The sequence below is a fragment of the Poecilia formosa genome, unplaced genomic scaffold, assembly GCF_000485575.1.
Source record: "Poecilia formosa unplaced genomic scaffold, Poecilia_formosa-5.1.2 Scaffold470, whole genome shotgun sequence".
Lineage (NCBI taxonomy): Eukaryota > Metazoa > Chordata > Actinopteri > Cyprinodontiformes > Poeciliidae > Poecilia > Poecilia formosa.
The window spans coordinates 18,645-38,766 of NW_006800409.1; the positions used below are offsets into that span (position 1 = coordinate 18,645).

Below are 20,122 nucleotides of genomic sequence, written 5' to 3' on the forward strand. Positions count from 1 at the left end.
GATGCAGGTAATGTTAGCTAAAAGATGACTAGCTAATATCAATACAGAACCTTAAGCTTAACAAGTACCTTGTAGGCTACCGATGTTGTTGTCTATGTTCAGCTACGTACATTCATTTTGCCCCCAAAAAGGTTAATTACCCCCTTTCCCCCACCTTCCTATAGTGACAGGAAGAATCCTCTCCCCCCACCCCGCCTCTCACGCATCGTTCAACCAGCCATTTGTAATCCATGAGGAGGGGCAGAAAATGTTTGGAAACCACTGGGGGGGGGGTCGCAGGAGAAAAAGTTTGGAAACCACTGGGTTAGAGAAACAATTTTCTCAATTTTAGTGTGTTGGCTACTGTTAACTCTACCAACAAAATGTTTAGATAATCATATGCATCAGCTAAGTTGTGCAGCAAGCAGCTCCTTTACCAGTTCCAGTGGAGAAACTGAAGTGGACTCCGATGACACCATTATATTGCAACATGACAGAGTACTGAAGACGCCTCTCTTGCCCAAGTAAGCTATGCAGATAACTGTGCAGACTTCCAAAGAGTTTTTACAAATCTGAATACATTATATAAATATACATATAAATTACTCTATAAAAAGCACTTTCTGTGGTTTTTTTTCCTTCAGCATATCTCTGCACATTTTAGTCCAGATCCTTACCATAGAAGGCTCTGGACTTCACAAAAAATGTAAGTTCTTGAAGTTTTTATTTGTGCTTTTTAACATAACTTACTATTCTACTAATAACTATTATAGCTCTTCTGATACTGTCTCTTTTTTATGAAATAAAATAGGATTTGTAATTGTCTTGTGTACAGTGTTTTTGTGATGTATCGATTTATATTTTTACCATCACTTAAGATGATTGAAAATGTTCTAAAGAACAAACCAGGAGGAGACAGGATCATCAATGAATATGCACAGACAAAAAGCCTAACAGATGGCGTGACATGGTCAAGATATTGGTTGCGCAAATGACCAGTGAACATGGGTATGCTGAAATTATTTATTTTTTGTATGCACCTCTCACAATTGCCTGTTTTGAAGGCGTTCTTTACTCCTTTAACAATGCTCATAGTTTTTTCTGTGTCTCTATAAGACAAGAACTTCCAGATGTATCAAAGAGGACTATGCAAAGGGTATTATTACCTTGTTCCCTTACCTGGCTGATCCTAAGAGCAGATTTGGCTATGTAAGTTCAAAACAGAAGTCCAACCTATTGGCTATGGTTTGAGTAGAACTGAAAATGTTTCTTTTTTGCATGCCCTGCATCTGTGCCACTTATTTTTAACTTTCCAATTTTCAAACCTTTGTAGAGTTCATTGTTCCAGTGTTGGGCTACTGCAGCTTGAAGAATAAACATTGTGAATAGATTTTATCTATGCAATTCAAACAATGTGAACTAAAATCTGTAAATCACAGCTTCTAGCATTCATGGCTGTCTTTGCTTTCACAGCTTTAAAAACATTTATCATTCACCTACTTTTAGGAGCATTATTACAATGCAGAAGATGGGAGTGGGTATCTGGCTTGGAGACTGAAGTTTGTCCAGAGAGAAGCTTCTAATGGACAAAAGAAGGTCCCCAGACAGGTATGTGTACTTATACTTGTACAAATCTCATCCTGCAACCAAACTGCACAATAAGTTCCCAAGCCTTATTTATTAAATCTTAAGATGGCGTGTCACATTCATATAATTTTTTTTAGGGGGACCAACAACTGACAGGGACTGTTTGAGAGAAGAAGACTGCCTTATGACAGCTTGTGTTCTGAGGCCATTGTGCTGATGAAGGAACTGTTATGAAGAAGATGAAACAGACTTTCAACTATCACCAGAAGATGATTCATGACCCAGTGAAGTCATCTAGTATCTTTTTGGACTTCCCAAGATTCCTGGACATAGGAGGATTGGTATGTTTATCTTCACTTCAGCTTAACCTACTTTTAGCAAAGTTTAGTAAAATGATTTTTAAAACCTTCACTTCAATCTATTCTTACATTGATGTTTGGGGAAGCCATCGCTGCAAAGTTCCTGGAGAAGTGGCCCACTGTCTACAAGCAGAAAGCCGTGGTCTCACACAGTCTGATGACCTTCAGAACCTTCTTCACAATGCTGAAGGCACAACAGAAGTGGAAAATGGTAAGTTGGACTGGATTATAAAGAAAGTGTTTAATGTAACAGAATTTTATGTAAATTGATCCAATATAAATGCACCTCCTCCTGCCGTCACTGTTTGGTAAGCTGACTCTGGAAGTGTTAACACTGCTGCAAATAAGAAGTTTTGGTAGCTTATGTTTATTTTACTTTTTCTTCCAGGATGGGACAGTTACATGTCATCCATTTTGATCCTAGTGCACCTCCTGCCACTGTCACCTCACGGCCGCAAGAGACCAGGAAAACTCTCAGCCAGACAAGCCAGTGAACATCTTGTGAAGTTTGTCAAGGTAAGGTTACAGTAAGGGGAACATTTATGTTGATCAAAATTATCTATTCACTTATTTTTATTTAATTTATTTGGGGTTTTTTTGTGAAGTTGGTCTTAAATTTCATTTCAAGTGACATTAAAGAGGTCCTGAAAAGTAATTTGCCTCATCTATGAAACCTAAGACTAATTATGTTTTATTCTGTTTTTGCCACAGACGGGAACCAGGAACAAACATCCAGGGGCACCTTGATGGCATCACAGAAAGGCGTCAACCATACCTGCTTGCAGTAGGGACACAGAGGAGTGTGATTCATAAGTACTTCATTGTGATTGACGAACATGCCATACCTTGTAAATCACCAGGCTCTCTTGCCTGTTTTGATGAGCTTTTTAAAGCTCACTTTGTGTTCGGCACTTCATATGACCATGATCTGGTCAATGTGTACAATTTTCTGCAGACTGCCATTTATGAGATAGATGTTGAGACAACCAAAGTGAATCCTAGGGTTACAGAGTTGAGGGCTATATGTTGTTGTGAAAGATGAGCGGTTACTGTTTGTTACATTTGCACTGCAAACAGTGTGTCTGAATGAGCATTTCAGTGCTTTTCAAGTTGTGTACAAGAGACGGACCTCATGTTATTTATGTAGAAGAGCTTTTGATTTACAGGTGTCATACAGTCATGAAGATGCAAATGTTTATATTGTTCCATACTGTTTCTTGTGAACAATAAAAATGACTGTTCAAATACTGATTTCTGGTCTATGCATTGTATTCTTACAAACTCAGCTGTGTATAATGGCTGTAAAACAATTGCTTAGTGAGTGTAATAAAGTTAAAGTTGGTTCTATTTTAGAATTTAATTTAATGTTTAACTGCACAATATGGAATAAAGTTCAATTAAATTAGGAGTAAAATTTTATACTATTAAGAGCACAATTTGGTAGCCTGCTCAAACAGCTGTTGTGGAGAAGATAGATCCGGAGTGTTGATCTTACTTGCTATCTTCACCAGACTTTGAATTTGAGTTTTTAATTTAACAGTAAGATATCCAAACCATCCAGTAATGCCATATCTGAAAGACTCTACGGTTGCCCTATTTAAAAAAAAAAAAATCAACATTATCATTTTAGAAACGCCACACAATCGAAGTCATCTAAGAAAATAGAGATGCTGGTGAACCTTTGCATATACATGTCACGTGTGCACCAACTCGGATCGCCATCCATGTACACACCTAAATATTTAAAAGATGTAACCTGTTTGATGGAGCAGCCATGTATGACTACAGGACTCCAGTCACTGATTGATTTAGGATCCAGAAATAACTCAACATTTTATCTGTAGCTTATGAGTCGCACCATAAAACAAACATATCAGTTTTATGACTGTCGGGATTCTGTTAAGAGACTCAGAATAACAGTATCATCTGAAAATTTTATTATGTACTGATTGGGTTGAGAACCAACACATTCGTTTGTGTACAAAATTAAAAGGTAAGTTGAACTGACGCAACCTTGGAGCCCCTGTGCTATTAACATAGAATCAAAGAGAATTTTACTTGCTGAGATCTCCTTGATAAAAAAGAATAATACCACTTATAGAAGGGTTAACCTTCAACCGTACCAATTTCCTGAGAAGAATGTTTTACATGGATGGAATTAAAAGCTGAACTAAAATCGACAAAAAGAAGTCTAGCATATGCTGCGGAGTTCTCCAGATGCTTTAGTGTGAGGTGTGACAGTGTCAAAATAGCATCACTGGTACGACGTCTACTAGCGTAAGCAAATTGAAGGGGATCCAGAAATGGCTGCACTTCCACTTGCAGTAGCTCCAACATGAGCTTCTCAAATGATTTAATTAGGATAGAAGTGAGCGCTACTGGGTGAGAGTTATCAGTTTGAGGACCTGCAATTTTTGGAACTGGAATGACAATTGATTTCTTCCAAATATCTGGAACCAAATGAGTGTCTAAGAGATCTGAAAAAGTTTAAGCCAAATTGGGGAAAGTTCCTCTGCAAAGTTCTTGAGAAGGAAAGCAGACATTGTCTGGGTCAGTTGCTTTTCCTGTGTTTAAACTCTTGAAGACCCTAGTTACTGACTGTAAATCAATTACAATTCTGCTCTCAGCTTCACAATTTACATCGTCTTATATTTGCCAACACTCCTTAGAATCATAAGTTTCAAACCGTAAATAAAAACTGTTTATGTCGTTTGCTTTTGCTTTCTCATTTAGTGCAGCCAGGTCCACTTGGAAGCCCCCTGGTCACGACTTGGATAGAGTCCCACATTCCCTTAGTGTTTGAGTCAGACAGTTCATGTTCCACCTGCTCCCTATGCTGCCGCCGTGCTGTTCTCAGCAGCTGATGGAGATCCTTTTGTGCTGCTCTAACACCAGCCTTGTCTCCTGCCAAGGCAGATTTTTTTCCTGGCAATGCACTCACTTAATTCCTTTGTTATATGTTGTTTGTTATTTTGATACCTCTTTACTGTCTTTTGAGGAATAATAGAGTCAACACAGAAGGAGATATAGGCAGTGACTGTCTCAGTGATGCAGTTGAGATTTGCATCCAAGAAAAATATTTCCCTGTTTGTGCTAAGAAAGCAGCAACTCAACTCCTCCATTTTTTCCTGCTGCTTTCTTAGCACTGGGAAATCTTTTTTTAGTCAGTGTCATTCTGTAATTTAATTTAATATAATTTAATTTAATTACGACATTAAAAGTCTCACAAAACTACTAAGACATAGATGCATTTTATATCTACATTCTAAAACGTTACATTATTTTTCACCATTTAATCTAAAGTTATTGAGCTATCCGGAGATCCACTTCCGGCTCCGGTGCCTCAGATTGCGAACCAGACGATGGACAGATTTCTATTCATACCTATAGAGGGCAGTATAGTTTCTACCACTGGCTGAAGACATACGAGAAAGAGTTTCGGTGTTGACCTTGCACCACCGCGGATCGTGATGGGTTACTGGGATGTTCCAGAGGGGACAGACTGCGTGGAGAAGACATGGATCGCCACCAAACTGGGCACAGCTCTGGGTATGTATCAGGCCGCAGACGGTGCTCTGGGGCCGGGGGCCGCTACGGGAAACACAGCGCTTTAGCAGCTAGCTAAGCTAAGCTAATGGGCTTAAATGAATCAGGGTCGCTGGATTTAGGGAATCTGTTCAAGTTTTTTTTATTATTATCTAAAAGCTGGGTGATGGTTCCTCAGCATAAATCCATTACTGAGTGTTTCAGAACTACAGAGATCCAGCGGGATGTAAAGAGCTCCGGGGTCAGTGATCCGCTGGAGCTCCTGGTTTCAGTGCTGAGTTTGGAAATGTTCTCCGAACAGAACTCAGGATGGATGTCTGTGTTCTTGTACTCATTTCCAAACGACAGTTGAAATTCTGACTGTCCAGTTTGCGTCCACCATGTCGTGCTGTACTTCCTGACGCTTATTTGCAGCCAGTGGCTGACAGGAAGTAGAAACCTGCTGCTTAACAACGTCAGTTCAGGACCGGGTTGTTGAGCTCCAGTCTTCCAGGCTGGTGTGCTGCAGAGGAGTCCCTGGCCCAACACTCCTGATCAGACGTCTGAATGACGTCATCAGCGTGAGGTCAAGTTTTGCAGAGTCCTGCTGATGACCTGATTATTTCCTTCATGTGTTCTGGAGATCCAGCTGGGTCCAGGCTGCTGGACCCTGCCCAGCTTCTTGTTCTAAATGAACCTATGATTGTGTTTTTCAGGTCTGATCGGTTCAGCCTATCATATAGTGGCATTCCAGCCTGATACTGCATTGGAAGCAATGCAGAGGGCTGCCAGTGCAACGGTCACAATGGGTAAGCTCATTAAAATATGCATATTCAAAAAAATTGGAAATAACTATTCAGATTGTTGTGAATAGTGTGTGTTGTAAATATTTCTGTTTCTGCTGTTTTGGCGGTTGTCAGACACGGTGATAGCAGGCAGGTGTTCCTGCTTCCTTTAAGAGACATGTCAGAATATCACTCAGTATGTTCCTGCTTTCTGCTTGAATTAAGACAAAAGGTTGGATTATATTAGCTGATGGTCATGATGACCATTAATGCTCAACATTTTGGTTTTCTTGTGTTAGGGTAAGGCTAGCAATATATATTTTTTCATTTTCAGAATAAAGGTGTAATGTTATCAGAATAAAATCATAATAATAGAAGAATATTATTATGCTGTTTATTACAAGAATGAATTTGTAATATTGCAAGAATAAAGTCACAACAATACGAGAATAGAGTTTTGCTTCCAAAATAGTCTTATTAAAATATTAATTTTTGAGAATTCTTCCCTGAAAAATAATGTAAAAAAAATCACAATCTCTTGTGAAGTTATGCTTTGGTATCGGTTTCACAAGTAAGGAAATACTTCATCTTTTAAAATCAAACCAGTAGCAGGACTTTGAAACTTTGTTTTGAAGTTAGTCACTTCAGACGTCAATTCTGATCTGAAGTGGGCCGATATCGATATCTGGTATTAATATTGCTGCTATGATTGATAACGCATTACTAGACATCTGTCACTAATAGATCTGGAACCCATGTTCTGTTGGTCATGAACATGCAGACTTTCAGTGCTTCAGATGATGTTTTTAGCACTGACCTCAACATTGTCACAGATCTCAGAAAGTTCTTTGCTCACTGAGAAGTCTACACATCATCTTGATATTTTAATATTGAACATTAATATTGGCAGTTTTGCATTTTCCAGCCACTATGGGAGCCATCTTCGGAATGACAACATGTCTCACCGCTCAGGCCCGAGAGGCTCCTGATGACCCACTGAATTATTTTGTTGGCGGCTGCGCCTCGGGCATCTTCCTGGGAGCCAGGAGTAAGTAATGGCTGCTAGCTGTAATGCTTGAATTCCATTGGGCTGCCTGTTGCTTTTCAGTCACCAAAGCTCTCTTAGGACTCGACTTCCAACAGATGTAGCTGTATATCTGGGAAAACTAATACATTTGTATACGCTTTGAGCTTTCACTATACACAGAACGGGAATATGAAGCACTTTGAACTGCCTTGTTGGTGCAAATGTGCTGTATAGATAAAATTACCTTACCTGCCTTACCTTCATCCACATGAAAACTCAGTTTATTATTTACAATTATTATTGTAAATAAATAAACTAAAATTATTATTTACAAAACCTTTGAACAAAGTGGAATTTTGGGAAAATGGTTTCTGCATGTGTACATGGGAATACGGAGATTTAGGCTCCAAAGCATAACAGTCTACTTTATATCCACTTATTTTGTCATGATTTTTGTTAGCTTTATATTCTTTTATGAATATAAAAGTAGTTCAACCTTTATATGTGTCCTCATAAATTAACATCCTGACACCATGTTTAATTCCTAACCGGAAGTCTTTCTTGTTTTGAAGCAATCTGATTGGCTACCATTAGCTTTGCGCTATACTGTGCCCTCTATGGATTTGATATGTTTAAAACAATGTTTGGGGCTGATTGGTGCGGGAGAGAGATGAAAACTCTCCTGTGTGCATGACACTATTATTGTAAACGATGTGACAAAGACATTTGTTTTATAAAGACCCAACTATGTGTGGACAAGGCCTGAAACGACCTGAATCAAGATGGCACTCCATTAAAAGCGGTGAACACAGGCTGAACACTGGAACACTGCAGGGAACTCACTACATGTATGAGAAGACTAGAATTAAAACACTTGGCTCAGAACTCAGTTGTTCAGAGGGAGCAGTTGGGGGTTTGTCTTCTGAAAACAAAGAGAAACGGTTTTACAAAATGTTTAGAAAATCTTTTAGGTCATGTAAAATATTGAAGTCTGACGATGCTGCTGGGATTAGTGCAACTTCAATCATCCTGCAGACGACAGTGATGTCAGGGTTCACAGTAAAACTCAAACGAGATATTTAATCAGAATGTTGAGCTCTCTAGTTCTTCTTTTTCTCTCAATATTTTCACTCATTGCTTCTGTGCTGCTCAAATTCCTACCAATAAAGACTAAACTTTTTATTCAGCTTTGCCCAATCAGTGTGAAAAATAAATTTTTGTTTCATATCAAATCTTCATGTTTGATCACGTCTTATTTTGATTGGCTTTAATGGATCATAGCCAAAAGGCGGATTTGTTTAGGATTTCTAACTTTGTGGTGAACTTTCTGCGTTTCCCAGCTGCCTGAGGTCAGGATGAAATGTGATTGGTTGATGAATGACTCGGTGGTCTCTGCTTCTCCACAGCCCACAATGCTATGACTGGTACGACAGGCTGCCTGGCTCTGGGAACACTGGCCTTTTTTACTAAAGCTGGCAAAATGGAAGGATGGAGGCTCACCGGACCACCCAAACTTTAGGAGGGAGACTAACATTAAATATTGTAAAAAGACTTCATGTAATAAAATGCTTGTGAAAGTAAACTGAAGGTTGTTTTATTTTAACTGTACAAATGTAGAGAATGAACATGAAACATGATTAAATATGAGCTGTTTTATATCCACTGTGTTTATACACACAGTGGATATAAAGACCCAACTACATGTGGACAAGTCCTGAAATGACCTGAAGCAGGAGTGGCACTCCATTAAAACCAATAAACACAGGCTGGTTCACTGGTTATATATATATATATATATATAAAATCTTTTGGTGGATATAAAAGGTCTACACACTCCTGCTCAAATGCCAGGTTTTCATGATGTAAAAAAAAATGACGGCAAGAAATAATTTCACAACTTTTTCCATTTTTAATTTGACCTATAACCTGTGCAATTTTATTGAAAAACAAACTGAAAACTTTAAAGGATAAAAATAAAAAACTTAAAATAACCTGGTTGCACAAATATGCACATCCTTAAACTAATACTTCGTTGCAGCACCTTTGACTTTTATTACAGCACTCAGTGTTTTTTTGGTAGGATCAGTATGGCACATCTTGATGTGGCAACATTTGCCTAGTCTTTGCAAAACGGCTCCAAACCTCACAAGTTGCACTGCCTGCGCTCAGCCCTTTTCAGATCACCCTGATGGGATTCAGGTCTGAGACTGACCTGAATCAGTGCCAGACCCAGTCATTCATCTTATTTCAGTTAAGCCATTCTTTTCTGGATCTGTATGTTCTTTGGGCCATTGTTGTGCTGAAAGCTGAACTTCATCTTCATCTTTATATCAGAAGGCCAAAGGTTTTGTTCCAATACTGACTGGTATTTGGAACTGTTCATAATTCCCTCCACCATAAAAAACCAGCCCCAAAGCATGATGCTACCACCACCATCCTTCACTGCAAGTGTGGGGTTCTTTTGGTGATGAGCAGTGTTACATTTTTGAATTATCTCCAGAAAGTTCAACCTCAGTTTCATCAGACCACAAGACATTTCCCCACATGCGTTTGGGAGATTTCAGATGTCTTTTCACAAAATAAAGCCGAGCTTGGACGTTTCTGTCAGATAAGGCTTCCTATTGGCCACCCCACCCCATAGCCCAGGCATATGAAGAAGACTAGAGATTGTCACAACAAGTACAAAACAACCACCAACAGAAAAAACTCCAGCACCTCACGGGTGCCGGTGGGCCCCTGCCAACCCCCCCGAACAAGTTTCCTCCTGGCCTAACAAATTTGGGCCAAAAACCCGGTCCTTGGAAAGGCAACGCTGGTCCAAAATTTCCCCAACTGAAGGTGAAAAGCCTCAACGGGGTAATTAAATCCCTGGAAAATCCTTTGGAACCCTCACCTGACTGATTCTTCAGAAGCTCTCTGTGGATCATGGCTTGTGCTGGAAGATGTGGCCATAAAATATCAGAAAAAGCAAACTAGAATAGCTGAAGATGTGTTCTGAATCCAGTTATGAGTTTGAATGTAATTGGTTAAATCTGAACATAGCCACATCTCCAGTTACAGAAGAATGTGCACACTTAGGCAATCACATTATCTCATTTGTTTAATCTTTCACCTGTCCTGAAAGATTTCCATTTGTTTTTCAAGTGTGTTGTAGAGGTCACATTTAAGGTGAAAAAAGTTGTGAAATTATTTATCTGTCATTTTTTACATGACCAAAAACATATAAGAAGATGACACACACTCACAAGCACACACAGAGAAAGCGTTCTGGAGGAGTCATTTAATATTTCGTAAAATCCGCCGAGCATGACTGGTCTTCACTGCAGCTAAGGCGGCCTCCAGAGTGGAGATCATGTGCAGGAGACTGCTGGGGTCTGTCTGGAGATCCATGCAGCTCTGGGTGCTGCCAACATCAGAACTCCTAGTCAGGAGAAGGCGAATGGTCACCATGGGAACGATCTGATGACGAACTGAACGACTTGCCAACTGGCAGGAAACCAAAAGCAGGAGAAAAAGACTGATTGATACAATATGAATAAATTCAGTTCACTTATGTTGAACCAATTAATAACAAATATCATCTCGATTACAAAAATAACATCCAACTAACAGCTGTAGATTTCTTGTTTTGCTTTCTCTCAAACATTTTAATCACCATTTTTCTTTTAATGAATTCAGTCATTTAAAAAACACTTTTTGTATTATGTTGTCTTCATGCAATATTAAGTTTGATATGAAACATTTTAGTATGTCACAAATTAAACGTTTTCTGCTGCAAGCTAGCCCTAAAGGCCGCAAGTACAATGGTAAAGCAGTGGTATCAAACTGTGTCCCTACAGTTCCAGAGTCCTGCAACTGTGTTTAGTTAAAGCATGTAGTGCAGCTCTACAGAGCTGCTGGTGGAACCGGGTGAACCAGAGAGATGTTTAAAAGCTGCAGCACCACCGGTCCACTAGGCGTTTGAGACCGCTGCCTGAGCCTCGGCCTCATATCAACGAGTCTGTCTCTAACATGTTTATTCCTACACGAGTCTACAGCAAGGGTGTCAAACTCCAGTCCTCCAGGGCCACTGTCCTGCAGTTTTTAGATGTACCACAGGTACAAATGACTTAATTACCTCCTTCTTGTGTAGACAAGTTCTCCAGAGCCTTGTTAATGACCTAATTATTCTATTCAGGTGTGGTGAAGCAGAGGCACATCTAAATATTGCAGGGCAGTGGCTCCAAGACTGGAGTTTGACACCTGTAGACTCTACAGGATAAATGTCTGAAATCAATCCAAATAAAAAAATTCCATTACTTATGTATTTTTTTATTTATCCTTTTAAAAGAAGGCATTTCCTTTATAGATGAACAGAAATTAATATTACTCATTGAACAAAAGACAAGCAGAAATGTGTTCCCTGAGTGAGGACCACCCTGCCTCCTTCAGCTGGGAGTGTGTGCCACTCTTTACTTTGAGCTCAGATGTTTCAGAGGTGGAATAGGACAGAGCAGCAGACATGACTCCTCTAACCTGGACATCCAGTCTCCATTCCAGGTTGTGGTAGGCTGGCTGGTTACAGAGCAGCTGGCTCAGGACGCTGCGGATCTGGTGTTTGTGCTGCACATACAGCTGGAACATACAGAGGCCACTTCAGCATACTGAACTGACAGGTACAAATATGATCTTCAGGTATATAAAATCTGAATGTAAATGTTTGGACGTCACCTGCAGCAGGCTCTGGATAAGATCTTCACCAAATCCCAGAGCCAGCACTGAGTCCATGAAGTCCACTTCAGAGATCTGGACTTACACAGAGAAACAGGTTGGAAACTGTGGCTCCACCTTTTAGGCGGTGTTCATATGCTGATTTATAAAATGCTGATGAAGGGAAAAAAATGTACCAACAAAGAAAGTGATTTTTTTAAATGTGCTTTATCTCTTCTTGTGCTTAAAGTGCAATTAAAGCCCAAATCAACTTTTTTGATGATAAACAGTATAAAATGATTCTTAAGAGCACCATCTTTATGTTTCTATGCAAATTGTTAGAGCTTTGAGTAAACTTTAGTTCTGAACTAGAAAATTCCTAAAGAAATTTAAATGGGGCCTGCAGAAGTGTGCCCATCACTTCGGACCCAGTGTTTTAGCTACAGCTCACAAAGCTGTACTTGCCCTGCGGAGTGCATCTGTGCAGATCTAACATGCTTGACATGGTCCACCCCCAAAGAGCAATGACTGAACCCCACACACAATGAAATTCAGTCCGAGACTGATGACTATAAGCTTTGCACATGTGGTTCTCACTCACAGTCCAAAATAATAATAAAAAAACATAAAGACTTGCTTATTTCTAAAAAAAAAAATTCAGCCTTCATACTAAGGATTTTAATTCACACTCAAAAATTTAGAGAAATAATCATTTTATGTAAGCAAAATATGAATGAGACTTGCTATGGCACATGTGTCAAACTCAAGGCCCGCGGGCCACATGTGGCCCGCCATATCATTTTATGTGGCCCGCCCCAGCATTTTATATGATTGACTTAAAATAGGTTTTGAGCACGAATTGACTACAAACTCCATCTCCCACAATGCATTCCGATTGTTACCAGCCAACATTACGGCTTCTCGCCACTAGAGAGCAGCAGAGTCACCTCAAGCTGCTTATTGATTTTACCAGCGAATAAAACTGAAACATCGACAAGCTAACATCAAAACGTCCAAGAAAAGAAAAATCGATCTACAAGTAAGACTGTGAATGAAGATGTGTGTGAGTTGGTGTCAGGGCGGCAGGTCGCGCTAGACTTTTTTTGTTATCCGTTATCTTGATCGACAATATAAAAAAAATAAATAAATAAATAAATAAATCGGTCATGTACTATTTTTACCCGTGAGATTACAATCATATTAACATCGGCTATTTAGTCGCATTTTATGCGGTTTAGTTAATATTCACCGTGAATCCAGATCCCATCACAAATTAAACAGATAAATGTATCTACATTTTTCTCATAGTGACAAAAACCACTGACTGAGGCCCCAATAAATTAAGCGACTTCACTTAAATTAGCATCACTTCAACCCGCTGGGGTCTGGACGCACTTCCTCCTGGTTCCCACCTGCAGAAAAATCTGCGCTAATTCATCAGTCAGTTGGATCTGTCTGATCCAAACAGATCAACTGAACTCTGAGTGTTTTACCCTGCGGGGTCCGGTGTGCGCTTTTACTTGCGTGGTTTTGCTTCTCCCAAACGGACAGATGTCACGTCTGCAGCTCCTCCAGAACGCCGCTCTCCTGGGTAACATGCACCAAGAAAGCTCCATTTGTTAAATCTGCTGGATGAGTTACTTCCAGCGGTTTCTAATTCTTCGCAGCGGTGGAGCCTCGTCCGCAGTGGTTGAGCAGCGCACTGCGCAAGTTACAGTTTAATTAACTTTTGGATCGTCATTTATTTCCTCAAGATAAACTACCGGCTCCTCAAATGGATTAACACAACGTTGCATTCTCCTTACTTTTCTCTGGTCTGTAATGGAGTCCGGTCCAAACTCTTCAACACGCTGTCAGCTCCCAGTCAGAAAGACGCATTTAGTTCAGAGACCATGAGATGGTATTCAGAAAGGATTTTTTAAATTAATTGATTTCAGTTGCCTCTGAGACTAAATCTTTGTGTAAAGTCTATAATGTCTGCCCATGTGACTTGTTTTTATTATTTGTTTGCTTACCTTTAAACACTGATTTAAATATCGTAATTTTTAAACTGAGCAGTAATTTTACATCCATGGAAACTCAAATGTAATATTTAAAACTTCAATACATAAAATCAGTTATTTAACAATATGAGGTGGTGTTTAATTTATTTTTAACATTGTATTTTTATACATTTATGCCCAAGTCTAGTTTTCCAGAGCTACCATCTGCAGCTTTAGATGCATTCCTTCTCTAACACACCTGGATCATTGACTCATTATAAGCCTCTACAGAACTGAATGAGGGAAGTCAGCCTTTTGTCTGGGGTGTGTTTTAGCAGGGATGCACTCCTGATTTGTACCGTCAATGTGGCCCATTGAGGGTGGCCAATATGCTGAAGTGGCCCTCTGTGAAATTGAGTTTGACACCCCTGGAATAGATGGTGGTCAGAAATCACCACATTAGATAAAACAGCATATAATTACTTATCAAATGGAAACTAAATGATTAGTCTGTAATGCATGGCAGGCACCTATTTGCAAGTCAGACTTGTAGTCTCTGACTTACAAGTCAGTCACTGCTCTCCCTACACATTGCATGGCAGGCCCCAATTATCTGGCCCAAAACTGTCTCAGTACTGCCTTCTTTGGATTGAAGGGTGGCTACTGCCGTAGAATTTTCTAGGGATGCACAGATTGCAGTTTTCCAGGTGATTGCCGATTTTAAAAAGCCTGGCCTGCCCATTCTGATTTTGGCCAATACCAATTTTCTTTGTGTGAAATATCACCAAATATAGTCAGAAAGTGGCTGAGTTGGTAAATGTGGGTGACTACTGTTAACTGCAGACGTTCAGATGTGACCTGATGGGCCGAAGAGTACAATGGGTGATTTTTAAACCTTTGCTGAGATAGATAGGATCTGTGGATAAAAATCAGCTTCACATGCAAGTATTGGCCAATCACAATTTCCCAAAATTAAGGAAATCAGTGCTCCCCTACAGTCACTGTGACGTCACACTTCTGTGAACTTTGTAACTAACAGCCATCTTGGCAGGCAGTTGCTAAGACAACAATAAACAAGCTCTTGCCTTGTTCATATCTGACTGTTAATCAATATAAGTACATTACAACTATTACTTGATCACAATTTTTGAGAACTCTACCCACCTGGAGAGTAATACTATGATAAATATCAGTCATATTTACTGTAGCTTACTGCCAAGCTAGCAAAGTTAGTTTAGCTATAATGTGCCGATTTTGTGCAGGTAAAGGATCGTGGATACTTCATCTGTTACATTAATGAATTTAAAAATGAAAAATATGTTTAAAAAAAAAACAATGCTTAGCTAATGTAGCTTTTATATGCAAGCTAAGACGAACATGCAGCCTATGTGTATGTTATTACTCTGCCAGTCACCATAATCTTGTTCATGTAAAGAGTTTGTACGTCCTTTATAAATCTGTTTAAACATTGATTGTATGCATCCATGGATTTCAGGTGAAGCTCCTCCATGGTGTACTCACTCTTCGTGTTCACTGGGTAACTATAATTGGAGGCAGAACCAGAGCATCTCCCACAACCAGCAAACAGACAAACACAAGAACATTGAAGAAGGCGTTGTACTGAAGGAAACCAAAAGAACGCACAGTTAACAGCAACCGAGACAAAACTGGGAGGTGGAGCTGGTTTCCAATTCTAAAACCCCCTGGAACCACCAGTACGTCGTACTGCAATATGAGAGTGAAGCACTGTGTGGGGAAAATACGGAACTCTGCAATGCTTACGATAACGTGCCAAATAAGCAAGAAGACATTGAAATATTTGTTTGGATTTGACAGTGAAGAGAAGCTTCCCTTGAAGAAATGTGATTTTTTCATTTTTATTCTCCTCCCAGAGAAATGGAGATTGATGTGGATAGTGTCAGGTAGCTGCCACTTGAATGATGAGGCTGTGTCCTTCTCACCATATGCTTAGAGCTCTCCGTCATCAGGAACATCAGGCCTTCCACTCCATGCTGCACCATCCCAACAGGAACACACAGCTTCCCTGCAGGCAGAGAGCTTCTGTCAGCTTTTCCTCCTGGCTGGAGGTGGAACCACCATCAGGTTCTGATCTGAGATCTCAATTCCCACCTTAGTCCTAAACCTAACACCTAAACCAAACACAGCTTTTCCCCTCATGGGGGGCAAGGTTTGTCCCCACAACCTCACAATGTAGACAGAAAAAGGTCCCCAGAAGGATGTAAAAACATGGTACACACATACTGTACACACAGAGATTTATTCTCTGTTTTTTTTTTTGTCCCACTTAAATGTTTCAGATCATCAACCAAATGTTACTACGGACCAAAGATCCCCAGAGTAAATATAAAAAACTTTTTCTTTTCTCCATTCATTGAAAAATTAAGACCAGCTCCAAGCCACCCCGTCCCTCTGGGAAAAAGTAATTACCCCCTAAACCTAATAAGCAGCTATTTCACCCTCAGCAGTAACTACTGCCAGCAGCAGCCTGGACTGCTTCCTGCTTTCTCTGCTTTGATGTCAGCTGGTTACATTATCAACCTTCCCAGACTCTCTTCTGCTCTTTAGATTATGTGTTGCTTTGTTTTCCTTTATAAATCTGTCAGTAGTCAAAGGTTTTACTGAAATTATTTACTACATCTACAGATCAAGTAATAATCAGGCCCGTAAAACTGAACTCATCTTTCTAAAAGTTCATTCATGATGCACCAATTATTTGTCCCAGAAAAAAATGTCAGGTCAGTTTGGTCATTTTCTTCCTAATGAATGAAATTATCAGTAGAAAACTGATTTTTCCGTTTGGTCTGGTTATCTTTTTAGACAGTAATGCATTTCTATTCTATATAAACATTATTTCCACTTACAATACAATACCAATATTACAGCTTATATATCAGCACTAATCATACATGCTTTTGTATTTTGTATTATGGAATGTGATATTACTCAAACAGAAAACAATAATAGGTATGAAAACAACAGACCCATTTATTACTAACCAAAAGCTCTGCATGCGGGATACAAGCACTGCTTGTCAGACTAAATGCTGGAGCGGAATGCATCCGACAGCAAGCTGTTAACATCAGAAATATTAGATGAAGGTCAATATAACCCAATACAAGGTTTTTGGCTAATAACGATCTGATACCTGACATCAACATTGAATCAGGACACCCCTAATAAATATTACAATTTGCTAAATAATCTAAAATAGATCATTTTTAATACACTGAAAGTGCTGCAGATGAAGATATTCTGACAATGCCACACAAAAAAAAGGCTGGAGTCTTACTGGCTGCCCCCTCATAGATCTTTGGGTTGGTTCCTTTCCTCAAGAACTCGAGTGCAATGCGACCAAACTCTTCAACCACTGAAAGGGACAAACAAGGAAATCGTGTCAATATGTGTTGAATGTTCTTGATTGTTTTGCACATTTTTCTTATCTACTTCTTGCACAGATTGCAAAGTTTGCACTTATTGCAAAACAATCATGTGTTTCATGTTCTAGTTTAATCTATACTGTTCTTTTATTTTTATTTTTATGTTCTTTTATTGTTTATCCAGGTATTTCTGATTCTGTGGAAAAGGGTCAGGATTTTTTTTTTTTTCCAGTGGCCCTAATCCTCTTCCATGTGACTCTGACCTAATATCCATAATAATTTTGTTCTGCAGAGCATATCTGATTTTATGTTGAATGACAACAAAGATATCTCAATGAACCAAAATAAGATTATAGCATTCATCATAAATCCAGACATATTTTGAGGATGATGTGGTAGGATTTCTATTTGACCAGTATATAATGTTACCTTCTAATAATGGAGAACATGTTTATGGAACTTACATAATTTAACAGGTAGTTTAATTACATTAAAAAAAATAAATAAATGCCATCCATGAAAACTATTTTAAAAGGAATACTGTGCCAAAAGTTTTTACAATGGTTAAAAAAAGTTTTGTAGCCATCTCAGTTTTAAAGCAGCAGTCAAAGTCAGTTGCGTTAGGCCGCCTAATGATTTTGTACATAATCTTTCCAAATATAATTATGCTTATTTCTCCAGTTAAAGTTACAATTATTTTTGGTTGAATAATAATCTTTTGAGGAATACTAAGAGAGCATACAGGGTAAATAATTAAATTTTAGACAGATGGGGTTTCTTTGGGTGGGCACTTTAATCAAAGTTACTCTTTTCTCTCTACATCCTAAGATATATTCGTTCTTAAATATATGACGTTGTCTTTAACAGTTGTACCTGTCACTAGCAGGTCATGGATAGCCATTAATTCACATTTACTGAAGTTTAAGAACATGCCAGAAGCTTTAGAAAACGGTAGTAACTCTCAGGCTGTTGGTGTTTGATTTGTGAGAATCGAGGCTGGATCAGCTGCTGACTCTGATGTCATGTGACGCCGTCCACAGCAGGACGTTTTTTACTGGGGTCAGTATAAACTTTCACACCAGACAGGGTAGAGAGTTCTGAAAGTATTGATTGGTTTGATATCATTTTGGAAAGGACGAGTCACACAGCCAATGAAAATCCACCTACTAGGCCTCTGTAGCTGAAGACCAACTATTATTCTGTTCCGTTTGCTCCGAAGACCAGACCATCAGCTCTGGACTTCACCTTCAACACGCAGCACCCGCAGACTGTTCTTACCGGAACCATCAGCCTTGGTCAGGAAGCTCAGATGTTCCTTATGATCCTCAGACAAAACCAACAGCATCCTGAACACCAGCCTCTCAACACAGCCACAACATCTTGAACCCCGCAAGCCACGGCAACAGTCTTTTTTCTTCTTCTTTTGTAATGACGGTTGCCCAACAGCAATTTGGAGGATTTCCGCCACCTACTGATAAGAATATGAATCTGGACGAGGAAGCTTGAAAACCCAACTAAATTATTTTAACTAACCAAGTTTCCATCCAATAACGATAATCTTGTAACATACATCAAATGATTTCTTTCTTTAGAGATTGAAAAGGTCTTACGGTGTGTTTTTTTTCTGTTCAAGACTCATTAATTCTGCTCTTTCCTGCAGTTAAACATTATGTTTCTTTCACTTTCTGTACAGAATTCCAGTGATTCTTGAGAATAGGGACAAAATGGGTTTTAATTTTCCAAATTTTAAAAAAAAATAAATTATTTCTCAACTTTATGTATGCAAATATGACAATGTTTTGGAAATGTAAAGATGCTAAGTTGCAGGCTCCCACTTGCAAATTTTTTAAAAAAAATTACATTTCTAAACGACCTGATCCAGAACTTTGTCATCACCATCTGACAAAAATAAATATAAAACTATTTTTAAAATACCCTATTAGTGATATTTTTACAGACAAATACTTCTCAAGAAACAAAAGAAAAATTTCAAACAAAAAACAACAAAAAGTCCATCTGACGGAGTTGACATAGAACTGAAGGTGGTGACAAACTACTGAGTAAAATGAAATACTTGATACATGTGAAGTAATGCAATTTATGTAAAATACATTAAAATGAATTAATTGCACATTTAAGTGAGATTTGTCAACAATTTCACTGAAACAGTCACAAAAACTCTGACGGAGTTGACAAAATGCCAAACTACCTCAATTTATATGATGTTATTCTGAAGGAGGCCATATTGTAGCTAATCAGGTCCATGAAATCTTTACTTTATTCCAAAATTAAGCATTTATTTCACAAAATTTCATTAAAGTTTTGTAAATTGTCAGTTATGGAGTTGACACATCACAGTTGTGATGAGCAACTTAGGAATAAAACAGAAGAAAAGAACAAAGAATAACATAAGCTAACCAGAGCTAACTAGCCCTCTTGGCAAAGGAAGAGAAAGGAAGAGGTCATGGGGTCCTCAGAAGTTCTGGTGCCCCCAATAACATAGACATAATATAATGTGAGATACACTAAATTTATTAGTTTATTTATTTATTTTACTGTTCATGTTTATTGTAGTTCACAGGTACCCCACCCAATTTGTTTTATTATAATAAGTTAATCCCTTCAGAACTTTATTTTGTGTCTGTCTTGTGCCTTGATCGTATGTACTAATATTTCCTATATGTCATTGAATGCGTCTGTTTTACGTGTGTTCCTTGAACGTGCCATTTTGCGAGCTGGTGTTCTGTTTTTTCGTCTGCTGAGGAGTGATGGGGGTGGTGTGTGACCCCTT

General features: G+C 38.9%; 2 protein-coding genes and 1 long non-coding RNA gene across 3 annotated transcripts in view; 2 read left to right on the top strand and 1 right to left on the bottom strand.

The window, feature by feature from the left end:
* LOC103156208 (uncharacterized) overlaps positions 1-3,176 on the top strand; it is a 5,434-nt gene extending 2,258 nt beyond the window's left edge. The window contains exons 4-11 of the long non-coding RNA XR_001659622.1: positions 371-503; positions 624-685; positions 1,096-1,188; positions 1,486-1,587; positions 1,704-1,907; positions 2,012-2,136; positions 2,314-2,441; positions 2,637-3,176. This is a non-coding gene — a long non-coding RNA (uncharacterized LOC103156208). The remainder of the gene's footprint in view (positions 1-370; positions 504-623; positions 686-1,095; positions 1,189-1,485; positions 1,588-1,703; positions 1,908-2,011; positions 2,137-2,313; positions 2,442-2,636) is intronic.
* Positions 3,177-5,306: 2,130 nt separating this feature from the next.
* ndufa11 (NADH:ubiquinone oxidoreductase subunit A11) lies at positions 5,307-8,844 on the top strand. Its single transcript, XM_007578184.2, has 4 exons — positions 5,307-5,474; positions 6,167-6,259; positions 7,161-7,283; positions 8,669-8,844. Exons 1-4 carry the CDS (start codon positions 5,396-5,398, stop codon positions 8,779-8,781), a joined length of 408 nt encoding a protein of 135 aa, XP_007578246.1. The 5' UTR covers positions 5,307-5,395; the 3' UTR covers positions 8,782-8,844.
* A 1,678-nt stretch (positions 8,845-10,522) lies between these two features.
* On the bottom strand, positions 10,523-18,761 carry commd2 (COMM domain containing 2). The gene is made up of 6 exons (XM_007578185.2): positions 18,610-18,761; positions 17,244-17,321; positions 15,895-15,977; positions 11,973-12,047; positions 11,778-11,876; positions 10,523-10,748 (listed from the first exon to the last, which is right to left on the bottom strand). Exons 1-6 carry the CDS (start codon positions 18,674-18,676, stop codon positions 10,539-10,541), a joined length of 612 nt encoding a protein of 203 aa, XP_007578247.1. The 5' UTR covers positions 18,677-18,761; the 3' UTR covers positions 10,523-10,538.
* Between the last annotated feature and the right edge of the window lie 1,361 nt (positions 18,762-20,122).

Coding starts and splice junctions, on each gene's coding strand:
- ndufa11 (XM_007578184.2), top strand. CDS start 5,396: ATGGGTTACTGGGATGTTCCAGAGGGGACAGACTGCGTGGAGAAGACA. Junction 5,475..6,166: donor CAAACTGGGCACAGCTCTGG/GTATGTATCAGG, acceptor TGTGTTTTTCAG/GTCTGATCGGTTCAGCCTAT. Junction 7,284..8,668: donor CATCTTCCTGGGAGCCAGGA/GTAAGTAATGGC, acceptor GCTTCTCCACAG/CCCACAATGCTATGACTGGT.
- commd2 (XM_007578185.2), bottom strand. CDS start 18,676: ATGCTGTTGGTTTTGTCTGAGGATCATAAGGAACATCTGAGCTTCCTG. Junction 11,877..11,972: donor TTATCCAGAGCCTGCTGCAG/GTGACGTCCAAA, acceptor TGTATGTTCCAG/CTGTATGTGCAGCACAAACA. Junction 10,749..11,777: donor AATGGAGACTGGATGTCCAG/GTTAGAGGAGTC, acceptor GTTTCCTGCCAG/TTGGCAAGTCGTTCAGTTCG.